The sequence below is a fragment of the Bos mutus genome, chromosome 7 (assembly GCF_027580195.1).
Source record: "Bos mutus isolate GX-2022 chromosome 7, NWIPB_WYAK_1.1, whole genome shotgun sequence".
NCBI classification, from domain to species: domain Eukaryota; kingdom Metazoa; phylum Chordata; class Mammalia; order Artiodactyla; family Bovidae; genus Bos; species Bos mutus.
The window spans coordinates 45,590,781-45,618,592 of record NC_091623.1 but is presented as its reverse complement, the minus strand read 5'-3'; the positions used below and the strand labels follow the sequence as shown (position 1 = coordinate 45,618,592).

The following is a 27,812-nucleotide window of genomic DNA, read 5'->3' as shown; positions in this document are numbered from 1 at the left end:
GGGCCCCGTAGAAAACGTACCGCCCATCCACTGAAGATCTTCGCTTCTACTGGCTAATGACAGGGAAAGAAGCCGAGGGCTCGCACGCTGCGGTGCAGTGAAATGGTGTTCCTCCAGCAACATTAGACAGAATTTTTAGGATCCTAGAGGGACCAGGTTCCTAGACACCGGAAATGAGGAGTGGCACAGGGCAATGGAAATTATAGGAAGGCGAGGGTTTGAGTCGAAGCAAGAGCATCTCGGGGGCTTCCCTGATAGCTCAGACAGTAAAGAATCTACCTGAAATGCAGGAGACCCATGTTCGATCCCTGGGTCGGGAAGATCCCATGGAGAAGGAAGTGGCCATCCACTCTAGTATTCTTGCCTGGAGAATCCCAAGGACAGAGGAGCCTGGTGGGCTGCAGTTCATGGGGTCGCAAAGAGTCGGACAGGACTGAGTGCCTTTCATTTTCAAGAGCATCTCGGTGGCCTGGAGGGATGAGTTCCGGGGAACCTACGCCCTGGCCCTGGGGAAATCTATTCCAAATTTCTGGGAAGACTTCTCCTTTTCTCAGAAGTCTACAGTTTCTCGCCCCTCCCCAGCTTTCCCTCCCGCCGTCCTTCTGCCTCAGACACCCTTCCCTTGACAAAGAGCCTCAGTGCCTAGCTCCAAGGTCCCCTCCGCTAGGAAGCCTCCCTAGGATCCCCAGCACAGTCCTCTCTCCTCTCTGGGCTACTCTGGCCCCGGTCTCCTCGTGCGGAGTTGTGTGTCCCGTCTGTCTCTGGCTCCCTGAAAGCCAGAAAGGGGAGATTATTTTCAGGTTAACCCGGGACAGCTCCGGCCGGCGAAATAAAGCGCTGATGGTGGAATTCCAGGCACTGGATGGGCGGGGTCTCCGGGGGTACTGTCAAGCGGCGAATTCTCTGGTTCTTGGACGAGCGGGCGGGTGGCGCGACTATCCTTAGGGAAGACTGGAACAGAGTACAGTTCTAATGGTTAGCTCCACGCCTCGCTCTGTTCAGTTTTTTCATTTGTCAGGGAGTTTGGGATGGACATGTTCACATTGCTGTATTTAATATGGATAACCACCTAGGACCTACTCTATAGTACATGGAACTCTGCTTAATGTTGTGTGGCACCCCGGATGGGAGGGGAGTTTGGGGGCGAAAGGATACATGTATATGTTTGGCGGAGTCCCTTGGCTGTTTACCTGAAACTATCACAACATTGTTAACTGATTATACCCCACTACAAAATAAAAAGTTAAAAAAACACTTTCTTTTCATTTGTAGAAGAGGAGTGAATGATGACGTTCGCTGTCTCCAAGCTGTTCCATCTGTCAAAAGTATACATCAAATGACTACCGTGTAACCACGAAGAATCAGTCTGGGCCCCTGCCCTCGCTGATCTATCAGTCCAATGGAAGAGGCTACAGAGGATGGTCAGGGGGTCAGACAACAGAGAAAATACAGGGCCCCCAATTAAATGTAAATTTCAGATGAACAAGGATTATTCTGTCAGTATAATTAGGACCCATGCAATATTTGTGTGTGTGTGTGTGTGTATGTGTGTTAGCTGCTCAGTCATATCCGATTCTTTGCAACTCCATGGACTGTAGCCCTCTAGACTCCTCTGTCCATGGGGATTCTCCAGGCAAGAATACTGGAGTGCGTTGCTATGCCCTTTTCCAGGGGATCTTCAAGACCCAGGGATTGAACCCGGGTCTCCTGCACTGCAGGCAGATTCTTTACTGACTGAGCGACCCGGGAAGCATGTAATATTGGGGATATACTAAAAATTTATTCATTTATCTGAAATTCACATTTAACTAGGAGAACTGTATTTTTATTTGCTAAACTTGGAAAAGGCAGAGGAACCAGAGATCAAATTGCCAACATCCGCTGGATCATCGAAAAAGCAAGAGAGTTCCAGAAAAACATCTATTTCTGCTTTGTTGACTATGCCAAAGCCTTTGACTGTGTGGATCACAATAAACTGTGGAAAATTCTGAAAGAGATGGGAATACCAGACTACCTGACCTGCCTCTTGAGAAATCTATATGCAGGTCGGGAAGTAACAGTTAGAACTGGACATGGAACCACAGACTTGTTCCAAATAGGAAAAGGAGTACATCTAGGCTGTATATTGTCACCCTGCTTATTTAACTTATATGCAAAGTACATCATGAGAGACGCTAGGCTGGATAAAGCACAAGCTGGAATCAAGACTGCCAGGAGAAATATGAATAACCTCAGATATGCAGATGACACCAGCCTTATGGCAGAAAGTGAAGAACTAAAGAGCCTCTTGATGAAAGTGAAAGAGAAGAGTGAAAAAGTTGGCTTAAAGCTCAACATTCAGAAAACAAAGATCATGGCATCCAGTCCCATCAATTCATGGCAAATAGATGGAGAAACAGTGGAAACAGTGTCAGACTTTATTTTGGGGGGCTCCAAAATCACTGCAGATGGTTGACTGCAGCCATGAAATTAAAAGACACTTACTCCTTGGAAGGAAAGTTATGACCAACCTAGACAGCATATTAAAAAACAGAGACATTACTTTGTCAACAAAGGTCCATCTAGTCAAGGCTATGGTTTTTTGCAGTAGTCATGTATGGATGTGAGAATTGGACTATAAAGAAAGCTGAACGCCAAAGAATTGATGCTTCTGAACTGTGGTGTTGAAGACTCTTGAGAGTCCCTTGGACTGCAAGGAGATCCAACCAGTCCATCCTAAAGGAAATCAGTCCTGAATATTCGTTGAAGCTGAAACTCTGATACTTTGGCCACTTGATTCGAAGAGCTGACTCATTTGAAAAGACCCTGAGGCTGGGAAAGATTGAAGGTGGGAGGAGAAGGGGATGACAGAGGATGAAATGGTTGGATGGCATCACCGACTCAATGGACACGAGTTTGAATAAACTCCGGGAGTTGGTGATTGACAGAGAGGCCTGGCGTCCGTGGGGTCGCAGAGCCGGCACGACTGAACTGAACTGAAATTTGGGAACTCTATCGGGTCCTCTCTGAGGACGTTACATCCTGAAGGGTGCAGCAGTTCACTGGACAAAGAGGGCTTGAAGAGTGTCCTAGGTAACAAAGATGGTGTTACACATCCAGCATGTACTAAGACATGATACACTTATTCTCACTCTCCCTGTGGTGGTTGGAGTTATTGCTACCGAGAATCTCCCGCGATCAGGCTCACCACCCGCTCCCCCCAACCCCACCCACACAACCTACCCGCAAGACCATCTCAGATTCCAAACCGACGGGGAAACTAAGGCTTTAAGGCAGAGAATCCAGGCCCAGGGCGGGCGGTGTCGAGACCGGGCACCAACTCGGGCGGGGAAAGGGAGAAGAATGAAAATTCGGCGCGGGCGGGGACGAACACCAGAGAACGAGGTGGGCGGGCGAGAACGAAACTCGGAAAACATCACGGGCGGAGTCGAGAACCAGAGAACGACGCGCGCGGGGCCGGGAAGGAGAATCGAGGTTCCGCGCGGGCGGGGACGAGAAGCAGCGCTCGGGCACGCGGGGACGGCGGCCGGCGCGGGCGGGCGCGGCCTTTGTCTCCTCCTCAGGCGCGCTCGGTGGCAGCACCGGCCCCATGAGACCGCGGCCCCAAGGCGCCTGGGCCGCCCGCAGCCCCTGACCTGACCTGCCCTCGCAATGGCGGAAGCCACCTCCGGCGCTGGGGGCACGTCCCTGGAGGGCGAGCGTGGCAAGAGGCCCCCGCCGGAGGGCGAGCCTGCAGCCCCGGCGTCCGGAGTTCTGGGTACGTGTGCAGCGCCTGGATCTGACAGGGTTGCAGGTGCTTGGGGTGTTCGCGGCAGGTCTACGGGGAGGGATATTGGAGTCAGCCGTCCCGGGCCTGGAGTCCAGTCGAGGCACCGGCTCTTCCTGGCACTGCGGCTGCGGCCGGGCGAGCGCGGCTGGAACGGTGCAGCGGGTGTGGGGTCCCAGCGCAAAGATATGGACACGCCCCTCCTAGAGCCCCGGTGCGGGACTGAGCCCAGTCACCCCTTGGGCTACTCGATCGCTGCTGAGCAGTGATACGCTTAAGAGCGCCTCTCCACAGAGGATACAGAATCATACGGTCTTGGGTTCAAATCCCTGCTGGGCTCTGTGACCTTGGGTAACTTAAATGCTCTGGGTCTCAGTTTCCTCGCCTGTGAAATGGGGGTAAGAGCCGCACCCAGCTATGAGGAGACGCTGACATAATGTACTGAGGTGCTCAGAGCTGTTAGTGAGCACCCCATCGATTGTGGTTTCGGAGGCGGAGCTGGGCCTCAAGAATGAGTAAGATTTGTAAGGGAGGACCTGGGGGAAGGGCATTCCTGGAGAAGGGCCTGGCTGGTACAAGGACGTGGAGGGAAGGAAACAAGCCAAGACCAGAGCTCACAGGGCCTTGAATGCCAAGCTGAGTGCCAAGGAGCCCTGGCGAATGTGTGATCAGAGGCAAGGGTTGGAGGGACTAAGACTGGAGGCTAGGCCATCTGAGAATGACCTGACCCCAGCCTGCGCTGCCTGCTCCCCAGATAAGCTTTTTGGGAAGCGGCTCCTGCAGGTAGGTCGGTATCTGGTGTCCCACAAAGCGTGGATGAAGACGGTGCCCACGGAAAACTGTGACGTGTTGATGACCTTCCCAGGTACTTGTCTGTGCTCACCCGCCCAGGGCCTACACTGAATTCCCCCGAGCCGGGCTCCCCTGTCACTCCTGGCAAGAGCCATTGGTCCCTGTGCCCCTTGGCAGATACGACCGATGACCACACGCTGCTATGGCTGCTGAACCACATCCGCGTGGGCATCCCCGAGCTCATCGTGCAAGTCCGCCACCACCGCCACACACGCGCGTACGCCTTCTTCGTCACTGCCACATATGAGAGGCGAGTCCCTGTCCCTGGCCTCTCGCTGACCCTGCTACTCAGCTCCCCGCCCTTCCAAGCGCCAACTGCGAGGTCCAGCCACCCTGCATTTGTCCCAGACGTCCACCAGGTACACCATCCCTAGTTCCAGGATGGTGAGCCAGGGTCTCCCCGTGATCCCACCTCCCCTGCCCTTCCCGCAGCCTACTCAGAGGGGCCGACGAGCTGGGTCTGCGCAAAGCAGTGAAGGCCGAGTTTGGCGGGGGCACCCGCGGCTTCTCCTGCGAGGAGGACTTCATCTACGAGAATGTGGAGAGTGAGCTGCGCTTCTTCACCTCCCAGGTGCGGCCGGCTCTGGCCCCCAGCGCACATTCCTAGCCCGTGGGCGGCTGCTCCCTGTGCTCACGCCCTGTCCCCTGCAGGAGCGCCAGAGCATCATCCGCTTCTGGCTGCAGAACCTTCGTGCCAAGCAGGGCGAGGCACTACACAATGTGCGCTTTCTGGAGGACCAGCCAATCAGTGAGTGAGGTGGTCCCAAGCTTCCAATCATATGTGGGGAGTTGGCTGGGGCTCTTAGAGGACTGCTGTCAACGTAGGAGGGTTAGGAAGGCGGGGCCTAGATGAAACCAATCAGAGTCTCCCGAAGAGTGGGGCGGGGCCTGGAGATCAATCAATAAGCTGAAGGGTGTGGCCTTAGCAAGGGGTGGGGCTTGTCTCCTTGGAGGCAGGTCCAGGAGAAACCCTTTTCTGGGTCTGCGATAAGGTTGGGGCAGGACCATGGACAGCACTCCACACATTGTGTGGTGAGCTCTGGGCCTCAGTATCCCCCAGGAAACCAGCCGCTGCAAGTTAACCTTCTAATGCCAGCTTTGCACCATTCTTCAGACGTTTGGAGGAATGAGCTGAAACCAAGCAGCTCTGTTTAAAAACGGGTTTCCCCACTGGGATCGCACCTCCCAGGTTTCGAGCACCCTTCCCCACCTGCCCCTGCACCTCCCAGATTTTGAGGAATGATGTTCCTTTCACCCAGAACTCTTCTCCTGGGAAAAGCGTTTGCTAGTTTAAGAGCAGGCAAAAAGTTATAAGTTGGGTTTCAGCCGAGGAGGACTGAACAGGCAGACGGGTGGGGTCACCCATTCTTGTTCCCCAACAGTCCCTGAACTGGCGGCCCGCGGGATCATCCAGCAGGTGTTCCCAGTCCACGAGCAGCGCATCCTGAACCGTCTCATGAAGTCATGGGTGCAGGCTGTGTGTGAAAACCAGCCTCTAGGTGTGGTCCTGGCTGGAGTGGGGGGTTGGTGGGGGTCCGAGGAGGCAGGCAGGGCTGACTGGCACCGCCCCCTCCTCGTCCCCGGCAGATGAGATCTGTGACTACTTTGGTGTGAAGATTGCCATGTACTTTGCCTGGCTGGGTTTCTACACATCGGCAATGGTGTACCCAGCGGTCTTCGGCTCAGTCCTGTACACATTCACAGAGGCTGATCAGGTGCCGGGTGTGGACTGGACAGGGGGTGGAACACCTCAGACAACTTCCTCCCTGGACTGGGCCAGCCAACACTGCAGCCCTCCTCTGTCACCCTCAGACAAGCCGGGATGTATCCTGCGTGGTCTTTGCCCTCTTCAACGTGGTCTGGTCAACGCTGTTCTTGGAGGAGTGGAAACGGAGGGGGGCTGAGCTGGCCTACAAGTGGGGAACACTGGACTCACCCGGGGAAGCTGTGGAGGAGCCACGACCCCAGTTCAGGGTCAGTTGGGGCAGTCTGAGTTTAGGGACTTCGAGAATGGGGTAAAAAAGAGAAAACATACTGAGCAAGTGCATTACAAGAACAAAGTGGGAGGTGAAGTAGGGCTGCAGCTTCTGAGAAGGTTTGCCAAGTGAAGGGATCTGCATGCCCGAAGGGAGAGGTGTGGAAAGTTGGATTTGAGAGACTAGGGAGGGTGCATTAAGTGGACACACCCTGATAGCAAGGATGAGATGGCTGGATGGCATCACCTTATGGACATGAGTTTGAGCAAACTCCAGGAGAAGGTGAAGGACTGAGAAGCCTGGCGTGCCGCAGTCCATGGGGTCACAAAGTCAGACACGGCTTAGCAACTGAACTACAACAAACCATGATAGCAAAGCATCATAGACATGGAGTTTGAAGGGTTGGGAAGGGTGTGGGACAGAGGCAGCCCCTCTGATCTTGTGTTGGGCCATGCCCCCACCCTCTGCCAGGGCGTGCGGCGCATCAGCCCCGTGACTCAGGCCGAGGAGTTCTACTACCCGCCCTGGAAGCGGCTGCTCTTCCAGATGCTCGTGAGTCTTCCCTTGTGCCTCACCTGCCTAGCCTGCGTGTTCCTGCTCATGCTCGGCTGCTTCCAGCTCCAGGTGACCTCCAGTTCCTAGCCCTGGCCTCGGCCCCAACCTGTTCAGGTGGGCCCCGAGCCGAGCCCAGCGACCGGGGTAACCTCTGAACCCCTTTGTTCCTGCAGGAGCTGGTGCTGAGCGTGAAGGGGCTGCCCCGTCTTGCCCGCTTCCTGCCGAAAGTCATGCTGGCCCTGCTGGTCAGCGCAAGTGCCGAGGGCTATAAGAAGCTGGCTGTCTGGCTCAACGACATGGGTATGCCCTGTGAGCAGAGGTCCCATTGCTCAGCCCCCAGCAGGAAGGGCCCCACTGCCTTCTGGGGTCCCTGCTGCCCATGACGGCCTGGGCTACACTCTCACTCGTCTCCTTGGCCCCCAGAGAACTATCGGCTGGAGAGTGCCTATGAGAAGCACCTCATCATCAAGGTCGTCCTGGTGAGTGGTGGCCAGCAAGCCGGCAGGGCTTCTTTTATTTTTTTAAGTATTTATTTATTTGGCTGCACCGGGTCTTAGTTGTGGCACATGTGATCTAGTTCCCTGACCAGGGATCGAACTGAGGCCCCCTGCGTTGGGAGCACAAAGTCCTAGCTACTGGACCACCAGGGAAGTCCCCAGGCAGGGGTTCTACAGGGGACACATGGGGGTTCCTTGGGACAGACATGGCAGGGTGACCACCCCCCTGCCTGCTTCGCACAGTTCCAGTTCGTCAACTCATACCTGAGCCTCTTCTACATCGGCTTCTACCTCAAGGACATGGAACGCCTGAAAGAGGTGAGAGCCTGGCCTAAAGCAGTGCCCCCACGGCAGCTGGCTGTGGGGCCAGACCGGCCCAAGGGGTCCAAGGGCTCTCCAGCCCCTCCCTTCCTCCTCCATCCTTCTCTCCTCTCTGTCCATTTGTCTGTGTGTTCTCTCTCTGCCTGTCATGCCCCCCCCATCTGTCTGTCCACCTGTCCGTCGGTCCCTCCACAGCTCCTGATCGTCCTGTCCCTGTCCCAGAGCCTCGAGCGGCAGCTTTGGGCGGTGCTGGTCCCGCTCGTGGCCCTGCGGTTCCGCCTGCTCCTCCTCTCCCTCCAGGGCCTCCTTCTTGAGGCCTGGGCCAAAGTACGGGCAGGTGGTGGCGAGCCCTCGGGGCCTTGCCAGGGTGGTCAGTGTGGCTGTGCCGGGGGCCTCACGCCTAGCCGAGGGTGCATGCTCTGAAGGGATGGGGCTCCACTGACTGCGTGCAGGTGTCAAGAGCCCCTGGAGGCCCTGGGCACCAGCCGAGATCCGGGAGGTGTGGCATGATGGGAAGCCATGGCCTTCCCAGGTGATCAGCTAGAAGCGCTGTGGCCCGCCCAGCTGTGGCTTGGGGTTGCCTCTGTGCCCGGGGACATCCAGACTGGGCTCAGGCTGTGGCTGGATGTGTGCTTTGGGATGGTGGGTGCCCACAGCCTGTCCCAGTGCCCAGGGCCCCGCCCGCCCCCCACGAGGCCGCTCTCCACCCCCTTCCTACCCTCAGATGCTGGCCACACTGCTGATCACCCGCCAGTTCCTCCAGAATGTTCGAGAGGTTCTGCAGCCCCACCTGTATCGGCGGCTGGGCCGAGGAGAGCTTGGCCTGCGGGCGGCCTGGGAGCTGGCCCGTGCCCTGCTTGGCCTTCTGAGCCTCCGGCGCCCCGCACGCCGCCACCTCGAACCCCCGGCTGAAGAGGGTGGTGGTGGCAGCAGCAGTGGTGGGGGCCGCAGGTGTCTCAGCGGGGGCTGCGGGGCACCTGAGGAGGAAGAGGAGGCCGCGGTGGAGCGGCGGCCGGCGGGGGAAGGAGGAGAGGTGGGGGACGGGCCCCGGGGGGGCAGAGAGGAGGAGGATGAAGAGGAGGAGGAGGAGGACGAAGAGGAGGAGGATGAGGACGAGGAAGGCGAGGAGGGCGGCCTCCTGGACTGCGGGCTCCGACTGAAGAAGGTCAGCTTTGCCGAGCGGGGGGCTGGGCGGCGTCGGCCGGGCCCAAGCCAGGAGGCCCTCCTGGAGGAGGGGAGCCCCACCATGGTGGAGAAGGGGCTGGAACCGGGCGTGTTCACACTGGCCGAGGAGGACGATGAGGCTGAGGGGGCTCCCAGCAGCCCCGAACGGGAGACTCCCCCGGCTGTCCTGCTCCGCCGGGCTGGAGGCGAGGGCCGAGACCAGGGGCCGGATGGGGGCCCGGATCCAGAGCCGGGCTCAGGCGACTCAGCCCGGAAGCAGCGGCGGCAGAACCGGTCGTCTTGGATCGACCCACCCGAGGAGGAACACTCATCTCAGCTCACCCAGGCGGAGCTCGAGAGCTGCATGAAGAAATACGAGGTGAGGAGGGCACCTGAGGGTGGGGGCAGGGCCGTCGGCCGGGCTGTGCACACGGTCTGACGGTGGAGGTGGGGTGGGAGCGACAGGAAGGAATGATGGGCCCCTTTATGTGATCAGGGCCTTCCTGGTGGCTCAGACGGTAAAAAATCTGCCTGCGATGCAGGAGACGGGTTCAATCCCTGGATCAGGAAGATCCCCTGGAGGAGGGCATGGCAACCCACTCCAGTCTTCTTGCCTAGGGAATCCCATGGCTACAGTCCATGGGACTGCAAAGAGTTGGACACAACTGAGCGGCTCACCCTTATGTGGTCAGAAACTTGCTAACCTTGCTGAGCTTGGGTCCATGAAGGATAATCTGAGGGAGGCGGGCTTGATGAGAGGAAGGTGGGCTGAGGGAAGAGGTGTCCTGAGTTGGGGGAGAGCCTAGGCCCACCCACTGCGTGCCTGCCCACAGGACACATTCCAGGACTACCAGGAGATGTTCGTGCAGTTTGGCTATGTCGTGCTTTTCTCGTCTGCCTTCCCCCTGGCTGCCCTCTGTGCCCTCATCAACAACCTCATCGAGATCCGCAGTGACGCCCTCAAGCTGTGCACGGGGCTGCAGCGGCCCTTTGGGCAGCGGGTGGAAAGCATTGGCCAGTGGCAGGTGGGGAAGGGCCAAGGGCTCTGAGCCAGGATGCCCAGAGGTGGAGCGGGTGCTGGGGGGGCTGGCTAGACCCCACCTGAGCCCCTTGTCCCCCCTACCCCCGCAGAAGGTGATGGAGGTCATGGGCGTCCTGGCAATCGTGGTCAATTGCTATCTAATTGGCCAGTGTGGGCAGCTGCAGCGCCTCTTCCCTTGGCTCAGTCCCGAGGCAGCCATCGTGTCCGTGGTGGTGCTCGAGGTGGGACCGGTGGCCGGGTGGGGGACCCAGGCGGTGGTTGGGGGGTGTCCCCGTGCCTGCAGCCTCCTCCTCTGTCGCCTCAGCACTTCGCTCTGCTCCTCAAGTACCTCATCCATGTGGCCATCCCCGACATCCCGGGCTGGGTGGCCGAGGAGATGGCCAAGCTGGAGTACCAGCGCCGGGAGGCCTTCAAGGTACGTGGGCCAGGGCCCGGCATGCTTTACATCTCTGCTCCGAGGGGCTTCTCCCCGCGTCGCCTCTACGCGTCACCTGGCTGGGCAGTCACATCCTTAGGAGGGTAGATGTGCAGTTAGTGTTTGTTGCTTAGTCGTATCCGATTCTTGGTGACCCCATGGACTGTAGCCCACCAGGCTCCTCTGTCCATGAGATTCTCCAGGCAAGAATACTGGAGTGGGTTGCCATGCCCTCCTCCAGGGGATCTTCCCGACCCAGGGATCAAACCCAGGTCTCCTACATTGCAGGCGGATTCTTCACCATCTGAGTCACCAGGGAAGCCTAGGGTAATAATTAGCATTTCAAAAGGACCTGGTCCCTTCTGGGGTCCTGGTGGCATCCCGCACCAGGCCAGCACTTAGGAACTGTCATCTGCCAGCGTGCCGGGCATTGTTCTGTGTGGGGTCAGGGACACAGCCGATGCTTTCTAGAAGCCCAGCCTGTGCCACGTTCCCCAGAAAGCTGCAGAGCGGGCCAGGGAGCTCATCGCCACCAGCCAGTGGAGCCCCCCATGTGTGTGTGCTCAGCTGCTCAGTGTCCAACTCTTTGTGACACCATGGGCTGGGGCCCACAAAGCTCCTCTGTTCATTGAATTCTCCAGGCAAGAATACTAGAGTGGGTAGCCATTCCCTTCTCCAGGGGATCTTCCCAACCCAGGGATCGAACCCAAGTCTCTTATGAGAAGTCTCCTGCATTGACAGGCAGATTGTTTACTGCTGCGCCACCTGGAAAGCCCCAAAAATAGTGATGGAAATGTTCTCTTCTGGGTTGCCCATGTAGCCGGTTACTACAGATGACCAATGAGCGCTTGCAATGGGACCTGGTGCTACTGAGAAACCGAGCTTTTACTTCAGTTACCTGGTTGTTTGTTTATTGGCTATGCTTCGTGGCTTATGGGATCTTAGTTCCCCAACCAGGCATCAAAGCTGGGCCCTCTGCGGTGAGAGCACAGAATCCTAACCACTGGACTGCCAGGGAATTACCTTATTTCAGTTATTTAAAGTGACAAAACCATGGGAGTCCCCTGCTGGTCTAGCGATTAGGATTCACTGCCATGGCCCAGGTTCAGTCTCTGGTCTGAGAACTGAGATACCTGCAAGTCATGTGGCGGGGCCCAAAAATAATAATTTTTTTTTTTTAATTAACAATGCCGTGTGTGGCTACTGGCCACTGGACAGTCACAGCTCTGTCTCTCCCCAGTTCTCCAGAAAGCAGGGAACTGCTGAGGCCCAATATTTGTTTTAACTCTCCCAATTTCTAAGACAGCGTCTGGCATGAGACCGGGGACAGAATTGGTGGCCAGTAAATGCTTGCTCTCTTCTCAGTTCTCTGAGAGCCCTGGGGTGGGTCCAGGGATGCAGCTGGAACCCAAGAAGTGTGTGGATCTCTCCCCACTTCTGCAGGAGAGCCCTAGCGTGGGCCTGGGCCTGGGTGGGCAGCTGCTCACACACTCACTCCTCCCAGTGCCCGTAATGGCTCCATTCTGCCCTCAGAGACACGAGCGCCAGGCCCAGCACCGCTACCAGCAGCAGCAGCGGCGTAGGCGGGAGGAGGAGGAACGGCAGCGCCACGCCGAGCACCATGCCCGGAGGGAGCGCGACGCCAGTGGCAGAGAGGAGGCGCGAGCTGAGGGCTCTGGGTTGGACCCTGCTGCCCCGGAGAAAACCTCGGCCAAGGCCAAGGGCAGTGGGGCAGGTGGCCACGGGCCGGAGCGACCCAAGCGCCCGGGGTCCCTGCTGGCACCTAACAACGTCATGAAGCTGAAGCAGATCATCCCGCTGCAGGGCAAGTTCCTGTCGTCTGGGGCCTCGTCCTCCTCGCCGGCCGGCACAGGGGCCAACCTCACCACCCGGCCAACCCCTGCCCAGTCGCCCACTGGCAGCGACACCCGCCTGCCAGCCTTCCTTAGCTTCAAATTCCTCAAGTCACCTGAGACCCGGCGGGACCCAGAGCGTAGCCACTCTCCACCCAAGGCCTTCCACGCCGGCAAACTTTTCCCCTTCGGTGGGGCCCGGGCGGAGGCCGGGTCCAACGGGGCGGGCGGGCAGGCCCGGCAGGATGGGACCCTCGGCGGTGGCGGTTGCCGAGCCCAGCGGAGTGGGCTGGCGGACGAGGCTGCAGCTGAGGAGCCGGACACACCCCGGCCCGAAGAGGAAAGCTCAGGTCACAAGCTTTAACTCGGGGGTGGGGACTCTGGGCTGGGCTTTGGGGGTAGGGGTGGGGTGTCCAGGCGTGGGCAGAGGGGCTGAAGCGGACAGGGGAGGCTCGGTCTCCTAGTACCAGTTGGGGACCTGGGTGTGTGGTACATGGAGCCTGTTGATCAAAGCCTACTCAGTCTTTCCGGGTCCTTGAGAGCCTGGAGCCCTGTGCCTGACCCTCCTCATCCCCGGGGGAGGGATGCCAAAGTCCCTTGTCCCCCAGATCCCTTCCCAGGGTGCCCGCCTGCCATGCTCTGGTGCCAGGAGAGATGAGGGAGCCCCCTTCACCACCTGGCCTAGCCTTTCCTGCCCCCATGAGACCCCACACCCAGCTCACTCTGGGGGACCGGAACCCCCAGGCCTCTATGCAAGCCCCCGTCCTGCAGCCCAAGCTGTTCCTGGAGGCCTTCCTTGGAGGTGGGGCTCAGGCTGCCCACTAGGGGAGTTCAGGGCTGCAGCCCTGTGTCCGCGGAGCAGAGTCACAGGCCTCACTGCCCCCCCTCCCACCTCATTCATGCCCGGGGTCCAGCGACCCATCCCAGGGAGCCCAAGAGGTGGCAGCTGTAGCACCAGGGACTTAGGTCGGAAGTCAGCGGGACTTCCTCAGACTTCCCTCTCTCCGTGAAGGGGAGGGGCCCAGTGCCCAGAGGCCGGGGATGCATCCGAAGAAGCCCACCCCTTGTCACTGATCAGAAGCAATAAGGCCCTCCATGTGCCTGAAAGCCCAGAGGGAGCGCGGGCAGGGTCCCCAGCGCCGGGGACGGCATCTCCCCGGAACGGCCCCTCTCGCCTCCGCAGGGACAGCGCTGGCCCCCGTTGGCGCCCCGGCCCTCCGCACCCGCCGCAGCCGGAGCCCTGCGCTGCCGCCACCGCCGCCAACACCAATGCCTCGGCCCCCGACGCCCCCCGCGGGCTGCTGGCAGTGGGATGGGCCGTGGGGCTGCGGGGGCGAGGGCGCCGCTCCCCGCCAGGCCCCTGCTGCCACTGACTGCCCGCCCTGCGCTCTCGCCGGGCCCCCGCCTGTCCCCCAGCCCCTGCCGGGGGATGCCAGCTTCTACAGCCTCCCGCCGCCGCTGCCGCCTCCCACCTCCGTGCCCCCCCAGCCCCCCGCGCCCTCGCCCAGCCCCAGCTCCAGTCCCAGTCCTCAGGCCGTGTGCTGGCCCAGCGGCTGGCATTAGCTCCGCCCGCCTGCCTTCCTGTTTTCATATGCAATATCAATCACAGACGGGGCGGCGGCCGCCACCCAGAAAACACTTGGGCCGGGCCCGATGTACCCCAGTATTGGCTGCCCCCTCCTGGGGCAGGGCCGGGGGCCTGGGGCCCCTCTATCTGCCGTTTTCTTTTCGACCAGGATAGGGGGAAACAAAAAGAAACCCCCCAAAAACAACAGAAAACACACCCAGAATAGGCGATTATTTATTTGTTTTTAATTTATTTTGTCATATTTTTGTAAAACGGCAGAAATGCAATAAAAAGTATATTTCAACAGTGCCCAAAGGCGGAGCTGCTGAAAGGGGACTTCCGGGGCCTTATGACAAGGTTGGGGCCAGCTCTTTGGGGGACTGGTAGGCCCAGAGTGGGTTCCCCTTCTGTCCTGAGACCCTTGGGGAATGCCTAAGAACTGGGTCTCCAGGCCAAACGTATGGAAAACTCCAGAAATCCAGGCCTAGGGGTCCCCCTGGGAGAAGCTGCAGAGCCTCAGGCCCCATCTTCAGCCTCCTAGACAAAGGAAGAAATCTCAAAAAGTGCTGACAGGAATCAGCAGGTCAGGCCGTAGGTGTGGGTCCTGAGCCAGCCTCAGTCGTACAAGGCCACCCTTTCTGGCAGATCTGCCTCCCAGGCTGACATCTGAGAAGTCAAGGGCCACAGGGGGCACTCGGGGTGTGGGCATCTGAAGGCACCTGGTGCCTGAGTCTCCATGTTATGGGGACGGTGTGTTCGGGGGCAGCATCGCGGAAGGGCTGGCACGGCCCTGCTGTGTGACCGCTGTCACACCGCTGTCACAGTGGCCAGGACCCTTCACTGAGTGATCAGGAATGGGCGTGGCCTCTCCCAGCCTCAGGGGGTCCACATCCAGAGGCTCAGAGTCAGAAAGTCCCTGCCCCAGGGCTGGTGGAGCCAGCGTGAGGCAGGGGCACTTTGGGAGGCCATAGAAAAGACATCAGGGTTCACTAGAGGCAGGAGAGCAGCCTGTGCAAAGGCACGAGGTGTGGGAAGGCAGAGTGTGGTGTTTGCGGGGAGCAGAGTAAGGAGGGCCCCAAAGGCAGGAGGAGTGGGTGGAGGCTAGCTGAGGGGCCTAAGCTGAGGAGACCATGGAGAGGCCATGGGACCCCACCCACACCATGGACAGCGCAGGCAGGAGATGGCACCCAGCCCCCTGGGGCCAGGGAGGTGTGGGTGAGCCTTGGGGAAGGACAGGCTGAAGGACAAGACCTGCCCAGGCCCCGTGGCCTTTGAAGCTGAACTCCTGCCATCTACTCAGTCACCAACAGCTGGTGACACCACGCGCCTCCCCAGGGCCAGGCCAACCCCTGAGACTAGCGATTCCAAGCTGGTCTGAGAGCCTCCAGGGACTTGGCCCTCCCTGGCATGACCACGGTCAAACCTGCCTTTCCTAAGCACCTGCTTTATGACCACTGCTGAAGAACTGAACACTGCTGCAGAGACACCCAGAGCTGGGCCCCACCGCTGGGCAGCTGAGCCTAGAACCTTCCACCCAGCAGACCCCTGGTGGCCCAGGACCAAGCAGTCTGACTCAGGCTGCCATCTCCATGGTGATACCCTGGGACAGGCAACCCCTGCAGCCTGCTGTCTCCCTCACTCCACAGCCCGACCCCTCACCACCACTCCAGCAATCAGCTCCAACACTCTGGCTCCCGTTCAAGGGAGGGGGCTAGAAGTGGCATTCCCCTGGCCCTGTGCCCTGGTGCTCAGGGCCTTGAACCTTCTGCCTGGAGCCCGAATGCCCCCTACCTCCCTGGGGTCAGCCCCAAACCCAGCCCAGCTGGTGGCCAGGACTGGCCAAGGAATCTGCTGCCCGAGGGCACTGGGGTTGGGCTTTCCTTGGCGCTCCACACGCCGCCTTCTGAGCCAAGGCGGGAGGCCAGGCCACCTGTTTCCACGATGGTGGGTGGGCATGTTGCCCTGCTCGCTGATGTCCTGGGCATGGAGCCCACCACAGCTCCATCCTTGGCAGCATGGACCGTTCTTCCGGCGGGGATGGGGGAGGGTGTCCTGGTCCTTGGGGACACTGTGATGCGGGTGAGGCCGAGGGGAGGGTCCAGGCAGGTCTTGACTCTGAGCAAGATGGCCACGCAGGCCCAACAGAGGATCCAGCTGGTTCTGGGGCCCCAGTGTCTGGAGGCCCCTCTTGGCTCCTCTTGGTGACGATGGGACGACTCTCAGGGACTCTGTCCTCTGGTGCCGAGGCACGCCGAGCAAAGACGCAAGGTCGGGTAGGAAAGATCCTTTTATTGGGGTGGACACGGAGCACGCACTAGTCCATGATAAAATGACTTAAGAGAAAGATCCAGAAGGGCTGACTTCTCCCCCTTACTCGAGCTCAGAGCAAGGTCTGGGCACAGAATAGGTCCCGGTGGAACTCGAGACAAGGCAAAGTCTTTAAGGCCCGGACCGGGAGGTGGGCGCTGGGAGAAGGGCCCCCACCCTTGCCGGCCGGCCGCAGTGGGGTCCCGGCTCTGGACCCTTGTAGACACGCTCCAGTTTTCCAGAGGAGAACTGGGGGGCAAGAGGAGGAAGGGGAGGGGACAGGGGGAGGTGAGTAACAACGTTTTTGTTTTTGTTTTAAAGCGTCTACCAACATCACACTACTGGGTCTGGCGTCCCCTGTAACCATCGCTTGGTGCGTTTTACAGCATAAATAAAAACTCAAGGAAAATAAATACATTGGCTCCTATGAGGTTGGAAGTGGTGTGGAAGGGGTATGGGCGGGCCGGCGAAGGGGTGGGGCGGGGTCGCTTACACAAGGCAGGTGGGCAAGGAGCAGACAAGATGGGAGGCGCCTGAGGGGGGCGTGAGTCTTAAGTGTCCTCGTGCATGTCCGGGCTGTCGGTCCGCGCGACCTTGCGGGGCGGCGCCGAGCTCTCGCCCTCTAGCTCCACTTGCTCCTGGTCTCTCTTCTTGGCGGCATTCTGGGGGGCAGGGGAGCAGAGCGGCCGTGAGCTTCCCCATGGGGGAGTGCCTAAAGTCTGAGGCTGCTTCTGCAGCTCCAGGGCTCCAGTGCCTCCCTGAGCTGGGCCTGGGCTGATCCAGGGCCCCTGGCCGGGCAGACCCTTCTGTCCCCTGAACCTGCCCTGCCGAGCCACTGGGGACCCCAGCCTATGACAGGCGCATCATGGAGTCACCACGACGTCTCAGTGAACCCCCACGTGGCCCATTTCTCAGACAGAGATGCCACCTGCTGTGCCGGAGGGTGAAGGGCACTCAAGAGCCGCCTGGGGAGGCCCCCGAATTGCCATAGAAAGGGAAAGTGTGCTGACTTGGGAAAAGTTCCTTCCCTCGCTTGTGCGGAGCAAGGCTTGTGGAGCCTGGGGCTGGGGTGTTCCGAGCAGTCACTGCATCATGGGGTCCCCGTCAACCTAGCCCAGAGCAGGTCACTGTCCAGTGGTCAGCATTAGAGGAAATAAGACCACCTGACCATGTGGCAAAACTACACAGGCAGATTTTCAAGACAGCAAAAAAAATCCTGTCCGAAAGATGGCCCTTTGTGGGGAAGATGACTTTTCACCTCAGCTACACACCCCAGTGGGGCCTGAATTTCTTAATCACGTGAGCCTTTCATCATTGAATGAAGATTAAGTAACAGCACCCACGTCCACCTGCCACCGGGGCCGTGCTCCCCACACCCTCTGGGGAGCCAGGCCTCTCAGCACAGCTTACCAAGCCCCTGCCTGTCCCCAGGCACCAGAGCCCCATGGCCTCGGAACAGCCCTTCTCTCCTCTAGAGCATTCTTCCCTCTCCTGGATCATCTGGCAAACTCCTACCCAGCCCGCGCGGCCCAACCTGAACACTCAGTCCCCTAGCCACCAGCGCTCTTCCCCAACTCAGCCCCCGTTGGGCACTGCGTCCCTCCCCGAGGCCCAGCACCCACCCCCACGCGCTTTACCTTTTTGTCCCATTGCTGATGTAGGTAGCGCAAAAGAATGTTTGTTTTCTCTGTCACGATGACTGAGGAGGAAAGACAAAGCTGTAGGGAGAAGCTGGCCACCCCAGCTGGCACCGCCTTCCCTTACATGGCCTCTGGACTGTCTGGGTGGACTCTCTGGGACTCAAGTCACACGCCCAACCCAGGAGCAGATTCCCAGAAGCCAAAAAGCCCCCAACCTGAGCACTGCCACTAGCAGCAGCCTGAGCCAGCTGCCGCGACGGGGTCCCGGCCTCCCAGGTGGAGTCTGAAGCGAGCTCAGATTCCACCCTCGGGCAGGGAACAAGCCCCGGCCTGCCATCTCCTATTTGCCCAGACAGACCAGGAGCACAGATCCACGTGACCGAGCCCCAGTGACTGCAGAGTGAGCAGAGAAAGGTCCGGGGTTCTTTTTCACAGTTAAAAGAACACACCAGGACCACAACAAATAACCATGAGATCCCCCTGTTCTGCGGGCTCCAAGCCTCTCCCTGCAGGTTCCTCTTCCAGACACTCACTCCCCAGGCTGCCCACCTGGAGGGAGCCAGGTGGGGCCCATCTGACTCGATGGGGTCAGACTGTAGATGCCGGTGGGGAGATCAGGAGGGTCCCAGGGCAAGGCAGGCTTCCGGCTGCTCCCAAGGGCTGGGAGTGGCCCAGCTTCCTACAGTCCCCTCTTGTACCACCCCATGGCCTTTCCCCTCACCAGCCGGGATGGCACAGGACAGCAGCCACTTACTCTGTTCAGACGGGTACTCCCTAGTGGGCAGGTAGACTGAGGGACGTCGGTTCTGCAAGAGGGGTGGGAAGGCATGGGTTAGGAGAGTGGGCGGGTCTTCGGTCTCCACACACCTCAACTTGGCACCCTCACTCCCAGGCAGATTAAAAGACATGCAACGATTTCGAGTGGGGCTGGGCTTGAAGCTTGGTCTCTGTTCCAGACAAGACTCTGACCCTCGGGCTGCACGTCATCCCGACCCTTTCCCTCGAGGCAGCTTATGGCCTACGTACTCACCGAGGCTTTGCACACAGAGTCGGCATGAAATCTACTAAAATTGCTTTTGTTGTAGACAGGCAGTCCTTTCAGAAAATCTGCCTGGAAGACAGGAAGATGGTGAGTGAGAAACCGGGTGGCAGGCTGGGCTGCCCCCAGAGCACCCGGGGCAGGGCGGGCTACCAGACAGCTTCCGCTTCCTTCTTTCTGTCCCATTGGTCACGTTTTCTAGAACTCGCCCTTGGGCTGGCTACCTGATGTGTCTACTCTTAGGAGCAAACAACCCCGGGGTTAGGGCTCGTTCTCCCATGAAAGTGAAAGTGTTAGCTGCTCAGTCGTGGCTGACTCTTTTGCGACCGCATGGACTGTAGCCTGCCAGGCTCCTCTGTCCATGGAATTCTCCAGACAAGAATATTGGAGTGGGTAGCCATTTCCTTCTCTGGGGGACCACCAGCCCAGGGGTTGAACCCAGGTCTCTTGCACTGCAGGCAGATTCTTTACCATCTGAGTTAACTAGGAATGCCCAGTCCTCACACCAGCCCCATCACTGTGCGACCCCATGGACTATACAGTCCACAGAATTCTCCAGGCCAGAATACTGGAGTGGGTAGCCCTTCCCTTCTCCAGGGAATCTTCCCAACTCAGGGATCAAACCCAGGTTTCTTGCATTGCAGGTGGATTCTTTACCATCTGATCTACAAGGGAAGCCCAAGAATACTGGAGTGGGTAGCCTATCCCTTCTCCAGCAGATCTTCCCGACCCAGGAATCGAACCAGGGTCTCCTGCATTGCAGGCGGATTCTTTACCAACTGAGCTATCAGGGAAGTCCAAGAGGTGTGGGGAAATTGAGGCTCAAAAAGGAACAGACACTTATGTCAAGTCAGGAGTGAGCAGCAGGGTGGGGAACTGGTCCCAGGCCATCCAACTGCAGACCTGCCTTCTGTGCTTGTTGGAGATAAAACTCCTGGTCTCATCTCCATTTAGGCATCTCTGATAGAGTCCTGGGATGGAGAGAGACTTGTCTGCCCTAAGACACCCCGTGACAATGCATGGAGCTGGGGGAGCAGGAGCCTGGGCGAAGGGGAAAGGGCAGCTGGGACTCAGAGGCTGCATGCACACAGGACCCAGACAGAGCCCAGGGTCAACCCAGCTTCCAAGTCTTGTGAAAACTCAGAAACCTAAGTTTCAGTCTGTCAGTGCTAGCTTTTTAAACCTGGTTGAACTCTTTTCTTTGTTACGACCAGTGCATTTCTCAAGAAAATGCACTGGTCATAACAAACACCCTCTTCCAACAACACAAGAGAAGACGCTATACGTGGACATCACCAGATGGTCAACACCGAAATCAGATTGATTATGTTCTTTGCAGCCAAAGATGGAGAAGCTCTATACAGTCAGCAAAAACAAGACCAGGAGCTGACTGTGGCTCAGACCATGAACTTCTTATTGCCAAATTCGACTTAAATTGAAGAAAGTAGGGAAAACCACTAGACCATTCAGGTATGACCTAAATCAAATCCCTTATGATTATACAGTGGAAGTGAGAAATAGATTTAAGGGCCTAGATCTGATAGATAGAGTGCCTGATGAACTATGGATGGAGGTTCGTGACATTGTACAGGAGACAGGGATCAAGACCATCCCCATGGAAAAGAAATGCAAAAAAGCAAAATGGCTGTCTGGGCAGGCCTTACAAATAGCTGTGAAAGGAAGAGAAGCGAAAAGCAAAGGAGCAGAGGAAAGATACAAGCATCTGAATGCAGAGTTTCAAAGAATAGCAAGAAGAGATAAGAAAGCCTTCTTCAGTGATCAATGCAAAGAAATAGAGGAAAACAACAGAATGGGAAAGACTAGAGATCTCTTCAAGAAAATTAGAGATACCAAGGGAACATTTCATGCAAAGGTGGGCTCGATAAAGGACAGAAATGGTATGGACCTAACAGAAGCAGAAGATATTAAGAAGAGGGGGCAAGAATACACAGAAGAACTGTAGAAAAAAGATCTTCACGACCCAGATAATCACGATGGTGTGATCACTGACCTAGAGCCAGACATCCTGGAATGTGAAGTCAAGTGGGCATTAGAAAGCATCACTATGAACAAAGCTAGTGGAGGTGATAGAATTCCAGTTGAGCTATTCCAAATCCTGAAAGATGATGCTGTGAAAGTGCTGCACTCAATATGCCAGCAAATTTGGAAAACTCAGCAGTGGCCACAGGACTGGAAAAAGTCAGTTTTCATTCCAATCCCAAAGAAAGGCAATGCCAAAGAATGCTCAAACTACCGCACAATTGCACTCATCTCACACGCTAGTAAAGTAATGCTCAAAATTCTCCAAGCCAGGCTTCAGCAATATGTGAACTGTGAACTTCCTGATGTGCAAGCTGGTTTTAGAAAAGGCAGAGGAACCAGAGATCAAGTTGCCAACATCCGCTGGATCATGGAAAAAGCAAGAGAGTTCCAGAAAAACATCTATTTCTGCTTTATTGACTATGCCAAAGCCTTTGACTGTGTGGATCACAATAAACTGTGGAGAATTCTGAAAGAGATGGGAATACCAGACCACCTGATCTGCCTCTTGAGAAATTTGTATGCAGGTCAGGAAGCAACAGTGAGAACTGGACATGGAACAATAGACTGGTTCCAAATAGGAAAAGGAGGATGTCAAGGCTGTATATTGTCACCCTGCTTATTTAACCTATATGCAGAGTACATCATGAGAAACGCTGGACTGAAAGAAACACAAGCTGGAATCAAGATTGCCGGGAGAAATATCAATAATCTCAGATATGCAGATGACACTACCCTTATGGCAGAAAGTGAAGAGGAACTCAAAGCCTCTTGATGAAAGTGAAAGAGGAGAGCGAAAAAGTTGGCTTAAAGCTCAACACTCAGAAAACGAAGATCATGGCATCCGGTCTCATCACTTCATGGGAAATAGATGGGGAAACAGTGGAAACAGTGTCAGACTTTATTGTGGGGGGCTCAAAAATCACTGCAGATGGTGACTGCAGCCATGAGATTAAAAGATGCTTACTCCTTGGAAGGAAAGTTATGACCAACCTAGATAGCATATTCAAAAGCAGAGACATTACTTTGCCAACAAAGGTTCGTCTAGTCAAGGCTATGGTTTTTCCTATGGTCATGTATGGATGTGAGAGTTGGACTGTGAAGAAGGCTGAGCGCCGAAGAATTGATGCTTTTGAACTGTGGTGTTGGAGAAGACTCTTGAGAGTCCCTTGGACTGCAAGGAGATCCAACCAGTCCATTCTGAAGATCAGCCCTGGGATTTCTTTGGAAGGAATGATGCTAAAGCTGAAACTCCAGTACTTTGGCCACCTCATGCGAAGAGTTGACTCATTGAAAAAGACTCTGATGCTGGGAGGGATTGGGGGCAAGAGGAGAAGGGGACGACACAGGATGAGATGGGTGGATGGCATCACCGATTCGATGGACGTGAGTCTGGGTGAACTCCGGGAGTTGGTGATGGACAGGGAGGCCTGGTGTGCTGCAATTCATGGGGCCGCAAAGAGTCGGACACGACTGAGTGACTGATCTGATCTGATCTGAGCTCTTCGTCAAACACTGTGGGGACGACAGTCAGTTCGGGAGCTGCTCCTGGGGTCCCCACATCCAAAGGCTGCTTTGTGAGGGAAGAATGCCTGGGGAGAGGGTGGGCAGAAGCCTAAAGGGAGCAGGTTGGCCATCCCTGCCCCCTCACACCCCACTGCCTGGGGCAAGGGCTCAGGCGCCAGAAGCTTTAGGTCTGCAAGGTGCCAGGGAGCCAGCAACGGCATTCACCCATGGCCCTGACTCGTGGAAAGTCCTTTTTCCCTGGCATGCTGGCACCAGCTGTGTGCTCCGGAAGGGGAAGACCCTGACTCTGGGTGGGGGTCAGGTCTCTGGCCACAAGATGTGAGGAACAAAGGCCAACAGAAGCTGTGTCCGCCTCAGAAAACCGAGGCACAAGAGCCTTGGGGAGGAACGACAGCTGAGAGCCTGGGGCAATGACTGACGTCCAGCAGAGCAGGACAGCAACACTGCCTTCAGGCCTGGAGGTGTACAGAGGGGGAGGACCAGGGCCCCCCCAAGCTGGAGGCACCCCCTCATACAGTCGAGGAAACTGAGGCAGAAAGCTCACATGACACTCGTCAGAGGTCCCCCAGCCCCAAAGGGAAACAAGAAGCTGGCTGAATCCAGGTCTGCCCAGTCTTGGAGGTAAGCTCCTGTTCCCGTGACGCCAGTGCCCCCACTTCCCCGCCTAAAAGCCGAGGCTCAGAGCCTGCAGGCCATGTGAACCTTCCCTCGGGTGTTCCGCTGCCGTGACTGTCTCCTGCGGGTTGCGCCCTCGGGGAAGCCGCCATTAGGGGATCCCCCATCCCCCTATGGGGCAGGCAGGAACAGGGTTTTTCACCTCGTGGGACCAACCTCTCCCTCTGCTGGGCCTAAGCAAGATGGCAGCGGGATGAGCCTCCTGCTCCCACCGAGGAGGCGGCCCTCATATCTGAGTGACCTACTGCCCCGAAGTCAGCCCAGAGCCCCTCACACGTGCCTTCCCTGTCCCAGGACCCCTGCCTCAGCTCAGTTCCAGACCATGGGATCTGCTTCATCCATCTGGCAGGCTTTTCTCGGGACCCAGCCATGTGGCGGGCCCCACGCCAGGCACGAGGGCACTGCGGGGAGCCACAGCAGTCCTACCCCCGGCCCCTGGGAACAGCCAGTGCATGGGGACACGGGTGTGGATCAAAGAGCGTGTGGTGAAAGCCGAGTGGCCACAAGGACAGGGCACCACGAGGTGCCACGTGAGGCCCATGACAGCAGCGGAGGGGGTGGGGAGGAGGCCCAGGCCCAGTGATGCAGGCCTCAGACCTGAAAGGAGAGGACGGGGTCCCCCTCCACAGCCCTGGCGGGGCTTAGCCCATGCCAGCCTGCTGCCACACTCCTCCCCAGCCTCAGCCACCCTCCACCAATGCCCCTCCGTTTTCCATGGGGGAACACCCACCAACCTCTCCAGCCAGCTCAAACCCCGCCTCCCCCTTACCTCTCCCCACACCTTGGGAGCCATGCTCACACCCACCCCAACGAGGCCATCTGTTTACACGCCCAGCTCCTTCATGGACTGTCCCCTCCCTGAGGCAGAGGGCAGGGTTGGCTCAACCCTGGGCCCCTGACAGGGATCACATGCGGCCGGGTGGCAGAGTGGTGAGAGGCTCCGGAGCCCCAGGCTTGCACTGAATGCTGGACGGGCCTCTCCCTGGCTGTGTGACCTGGGGCGGGTGAACTCCCAGCCTGGCTGTTCCTGCTGTGAACCAGGGTTGTTCTGAGCTCCAGTAAGACAATATGGAGAAATAGCTTTATCCAGAGCAGCCCTGAGGTGGTAGCATCAACTGAGCATTATTAGCAGCAGTGCGTCTGTGCTGAATAAATTAATGCAGACAGGATGACCTGTACTTCCTGTTAGCTGAGCAGGAAAATGAAGCCTCAGACACAGGGAGAAATCCTCACCTCAGCAAGACAAATCCCAGCTACAGCTGGGCCCAGAAGCTGTCCACTGCTTCAGCAAACACTCACTGAGTATCGGTGCGCCAGTCCCTGTGCAGGCAGCCTGCCAGTGACCCAACCAAAGCAAGATGAGGAAAAGAAATGGTGTGCAGAAAATAGAGACACGGGGGTCTCCTGCAGTCAGAAAGGGGCCCTCTGGCGGATGATATTCCTGGGAGGATGAGAATTCCAGGCAGAAGGAGTAACAGGCGCAAAGCCCCTGGGGTGGCAGGGACTTGGAATGTGAAGATGTGAAAACAAGCCCACAGTGGCTGGAGCTCATGGGGAGAGGGGTGAAGTGGGTACAGATGAGGCCACAGAGGTAAGCAGGGGGACTCTGGAGGCTGAGCGGGGAGGTGGGTTTCATTGGGGTGACAGCAGGAAGCTCCCGGAATGTTTTGTAAGCGAGATGGTGGTATTATCTGATTGACATATTTAAAAGCGCCCTCTGGTTCTTGGTGCATTACAGACTGCCAGTGGGGCAGGATGGAGGCAAGGAGACCAGGTAGGAGGCTGGCAGGCGTTCAGGCGGGAGGTGGCAGTGCCTGGACCAGGGTGGGGAGCCATGGATAGATTCAGAATTTGTTCTGGTGGCTGAGCCAACAGAACCCTCTTTAAGGACTGAACGCAGGCAATAAGGTTTGCAGCGAGCAATCGAAGATAACTCCCAGGCCTGGGGACCTACCTGCTAGGAACCAACTTACCACTTTCCCATACTCTTCCTGACAAGAAGTCATGACATCCTAAGGACTACACCTTTGAGTCCAGGGATAGTGCTATTTGATTTGCCCTGACAAAAGCTTCGACCACCTCTGTCAGCCCTGGGGATGCCAAATAGTGGGGGGAATGGAGGGGACTTCAGCCCAACTCTAAGGCTGGGTCCCACTTCACAGGTGAAAAGACTGAACCCCAGAGAACCACCAGACACAAACCCCAGGATGACTGAGTGGCCCAAGGGGGATTTTAACCTCCCAACTACACGCTGGCATCATCCCCACTTCAAGATGAGGAGACAGCTGGGAGAGAAAGTCACCATCCCCGAGTCACCCAGCTTATCTGCTGAGCGTTTACTGTCCCAAGCCCTTTAAGACGTCAGTTCCCTAAATTATCACAACCCGATGAGGTCTGGACTATTGCTACCCCCATTTAGCAGGGAAAGGGCCTGGTGATTGGAGAGATAAAGTTGCTCCCTCTTCCAGCTGGTCGGGGCCGGAATGTCGGGGGTGGGGTTAGGGCTCTGAGGGACCAGGGCAGTTCGCGATGTCGCACTTCCTTCCGCGACAAAGCCCCGCTTGTCACTATGTCAAGCCCCCTCCCCGCCTCGAGGCTCAGGCCGGCCTCCCAAACCCTCCCGAACTGAAAAGGCCCAGGCCCGGGGCGCGGAGTACTAGGCCTGAGTTCCAGGGTCTGGGGGACCCCATCCCCATCCACCAGGCGATTTCCGGGGGGACCCGCGACCCGGAAATGAATGAGTTGTCAGGGCCTGGAAGCCTAAAAAAGGTCAGGGGTCGAAGATGGAGCCAGGGTGGGGTAAGCAGGAAGCTCACAGCAGGGTCCGGGGGGATCGAAGGTCACAGGTCAGATGGAGGGGCGGGGCCGGGGCCGGGCCCGAGGGGGCCGGGTAGGGCGGTGAGGGGCCTCAGGGATTACTGGAAATGGGTGGGCCCGCGGCGCCATTTTGTCGAGCGGAGGGGGAATACGGCCCTGCCGGCCACTCTCACCATCTTCTGTTTCCTCCGTCACCGCCTCAGCCACCGCCTCAGCCGCCGCCACCGCCACCACAGCCGCCTTCTTAGCCGCCGCCGCACAGTAACTTCCAGCCACTGCGCAGCCTAAGATGATGGTGCGACCGCCCTTCCATCATTGGTCTGCCCTCTGGCTCCGCCTCCAAGTTACGCGGCCTTTGCGCCCCCCATTGGCCAGATCCGGCCATACCACTCGCCCATTGGTCGTCACGCCTCCTCCTTCGTGGTCAAGTTACGTTGAGAGAGCAAAACCCCGCCCGAGACTTGCAAGCTGAGAGCGGTGAAATCGGAAATGGGTGGAGGCCGGGTCCCCAAAGCCCCTTGGGATTTGTAGTCCGCAATACCTGGAGGTCCCGCCGCTCTCTAACATTTGCTACGCTTTTTCATATGGTGGTTCATGGGGTTCTCACAGCAGCCCTGGAAGGATGGGCACCCGCCGTAACACTCCCAGCCTCTTCCCCAGGGTTCCAACCTTTTAGGTTTCAGCATATCTAAACTGGAATGTGAAGTCAAGTGGGCCTTAGAAAGCATCACTATGAACAAAGCTAATGGAGGTGATAGAATTCCAGTTGAGCTATTCCAAATCCTGAAAGATGATGCTGTGAAAGTGCTGCACTCAATATGCCAGCAAATTTGGAAAACTCAGCAGTGGCCACAGGACTGGAAAAGGTCAGTTTTCATTCCAATCCCAAAGAAAGGCAATGCCAAAGAATGCTCAAACTACCACACAATTGCACTCATCTCACACGCTAGTAAAGTAATGCTCAAAATTCTCCAAGCCAGGCTTCAGCAATATGTGAACCGTGAACTTCCTGTTGTGCAAGCTGGTTTTAGAAAAGGCAGAGGAACCAGAGATCAAGTTGCCAACATCCTCTGGATCATGGAAAAAGCAAGAGAGTTCCAGAAAAACATCTATTTCTGCTTTATTGACTATGCCAAAGCCTTTGACTGTGTGGATCACAATAAACTGTGGAGAATTCTGAAAGAGATGGGAATACCAGACCACCTGATCTGCCTCTTGAGAAATTTGTATGCAGGTCAGGAAGCAACAGTCAGAACTGGACATGGAACAACAGACTGGTTCCAAATAGGAAAAGGAGTTCGTCAAGGCTGTATATTGTCACCTGCTTATTTAACCTATATGCAGAGTACATCATGAGAAACGCTGGACTGAAAGAAACACAAGCTGGAATCAAGATTGCTGGGAGAAATCTCAATAACCTCAGATATGCAGATGACACCACCCTTATGGCAGAAAGTGAAGAGGAACTCAAAAGCCTCTTGATGAAAGTGGAGAGTGAAAAAGTTGGCTTAAAGCTCAACATTCAGAAAACGAAGATCATGGCATCTGGTCCCATCACTTCATGGGAAATAGATGGGTAAACAGTGTCAGACTTTATTTTTTGGGGCTCAAAAATCACTGCAGATGGTGACTGCAGCCATGAAATTAAAAGACACTTACTCCTTGGAAGGAAAGTTATGACCAACCTAGATAGCATATTCAAAAGCAGAGACATTACTTTGCCAACAAAGGTTCGTCTAGTCAAGGCTATGGTTTTTCT

General features: G+C 57.1%; 2 protein-coding genes across 5 annotated transcripts; one reads left to right on the top strand and one right to left on the bottom strand.

The window, feature by feature from the left end:
• Positions 1 to 3,429: 3,429 nt before the first annotated feature.
• On the top strand, positions 3,430 to 14,317 carry ANO8 (anoctamin 8). Of its 4 annotated transcripts, XM_070373273.1 has the most exons (19): positions 3,431 to 3,757; positions 4,521 to 4,631; positions 4,736 to 4,868; positions 5,051 to 5,189; positions 5,270 to 5,366; positions 6,001 to 6,117; positions 6,206 to 6,333; positions 6,431 to 6,592; positions 7,066 to 7,218; positions 7,323 to 7,449; positions 7,573 to 7,628; positions 7,890 to 7,964; positions 8,163 to 8,294; positions 8,692 to 9,510; positions 9,965 to 10,156; positions 10,263 to 10,394; positions 10,478 to 10,588; positions 12,122 to 12,791; positions 13,625 to 14,317. In XM_070373273.1, the coding sequence occupies exons 1-19, from the start codon at positions 3,652 to 3,654 to the stop codon at positions 14,002 to 14,004; spliced, it is 3,840 nt and encodes a 1,279-aa protein (XP_070229374.1). In that variant the 5' UTR covers positions 3,431 to 3,651; the 3' UTR covers positions 14,005 to 14,317. The 4 variants fall into 4 exon arrangements, with proteins under 4 accessions (XP_070229375.1, XP_070229377.1, XP_070229374.1 ...); XM_070373274.1 differs by lacking the exon at positions 4,521 to 4,631 and having other exon boundaries at positions 3,430 to 3,757; positions 4,658 to 4,868; XM_070373275.1 differs by lacking the exon at positions 8,163 to 8,294 and having other exon boundaries at positions 3,432 to 3,757.
• A 1,960-nt stretch (positions 14,318 to 16,277) lies between these two features.
• On the bottom strand, positions 16,278 to 26,365 carry DDA1 (DET1 and DDB1 associated 1). The gene is made up of 5 exons (XM_070373279.1): positions 26,227 to 26,365; positions 18,986 to 19,066; positions 18,710 to 18,761; positions 17,953 to 18,014; positions 16,278 to 16,977 (listed from the first exon to the last, which is right to left on the bottom strand). Exons 1-5 carry the CDS (start codon positions 26,227 to 26,229, stop codon positions 16,867 to 16,869), a joined length of 309 nt encoding a protein of 102 aa, XP_070229380.1. The 5' UTR covers positions 26,230 to 26,365; the 3' UTR covers positions 16,278 to 16,866.
• Positions 26,366 to 27,812: the final 1,447 nt, after the last annotated feature.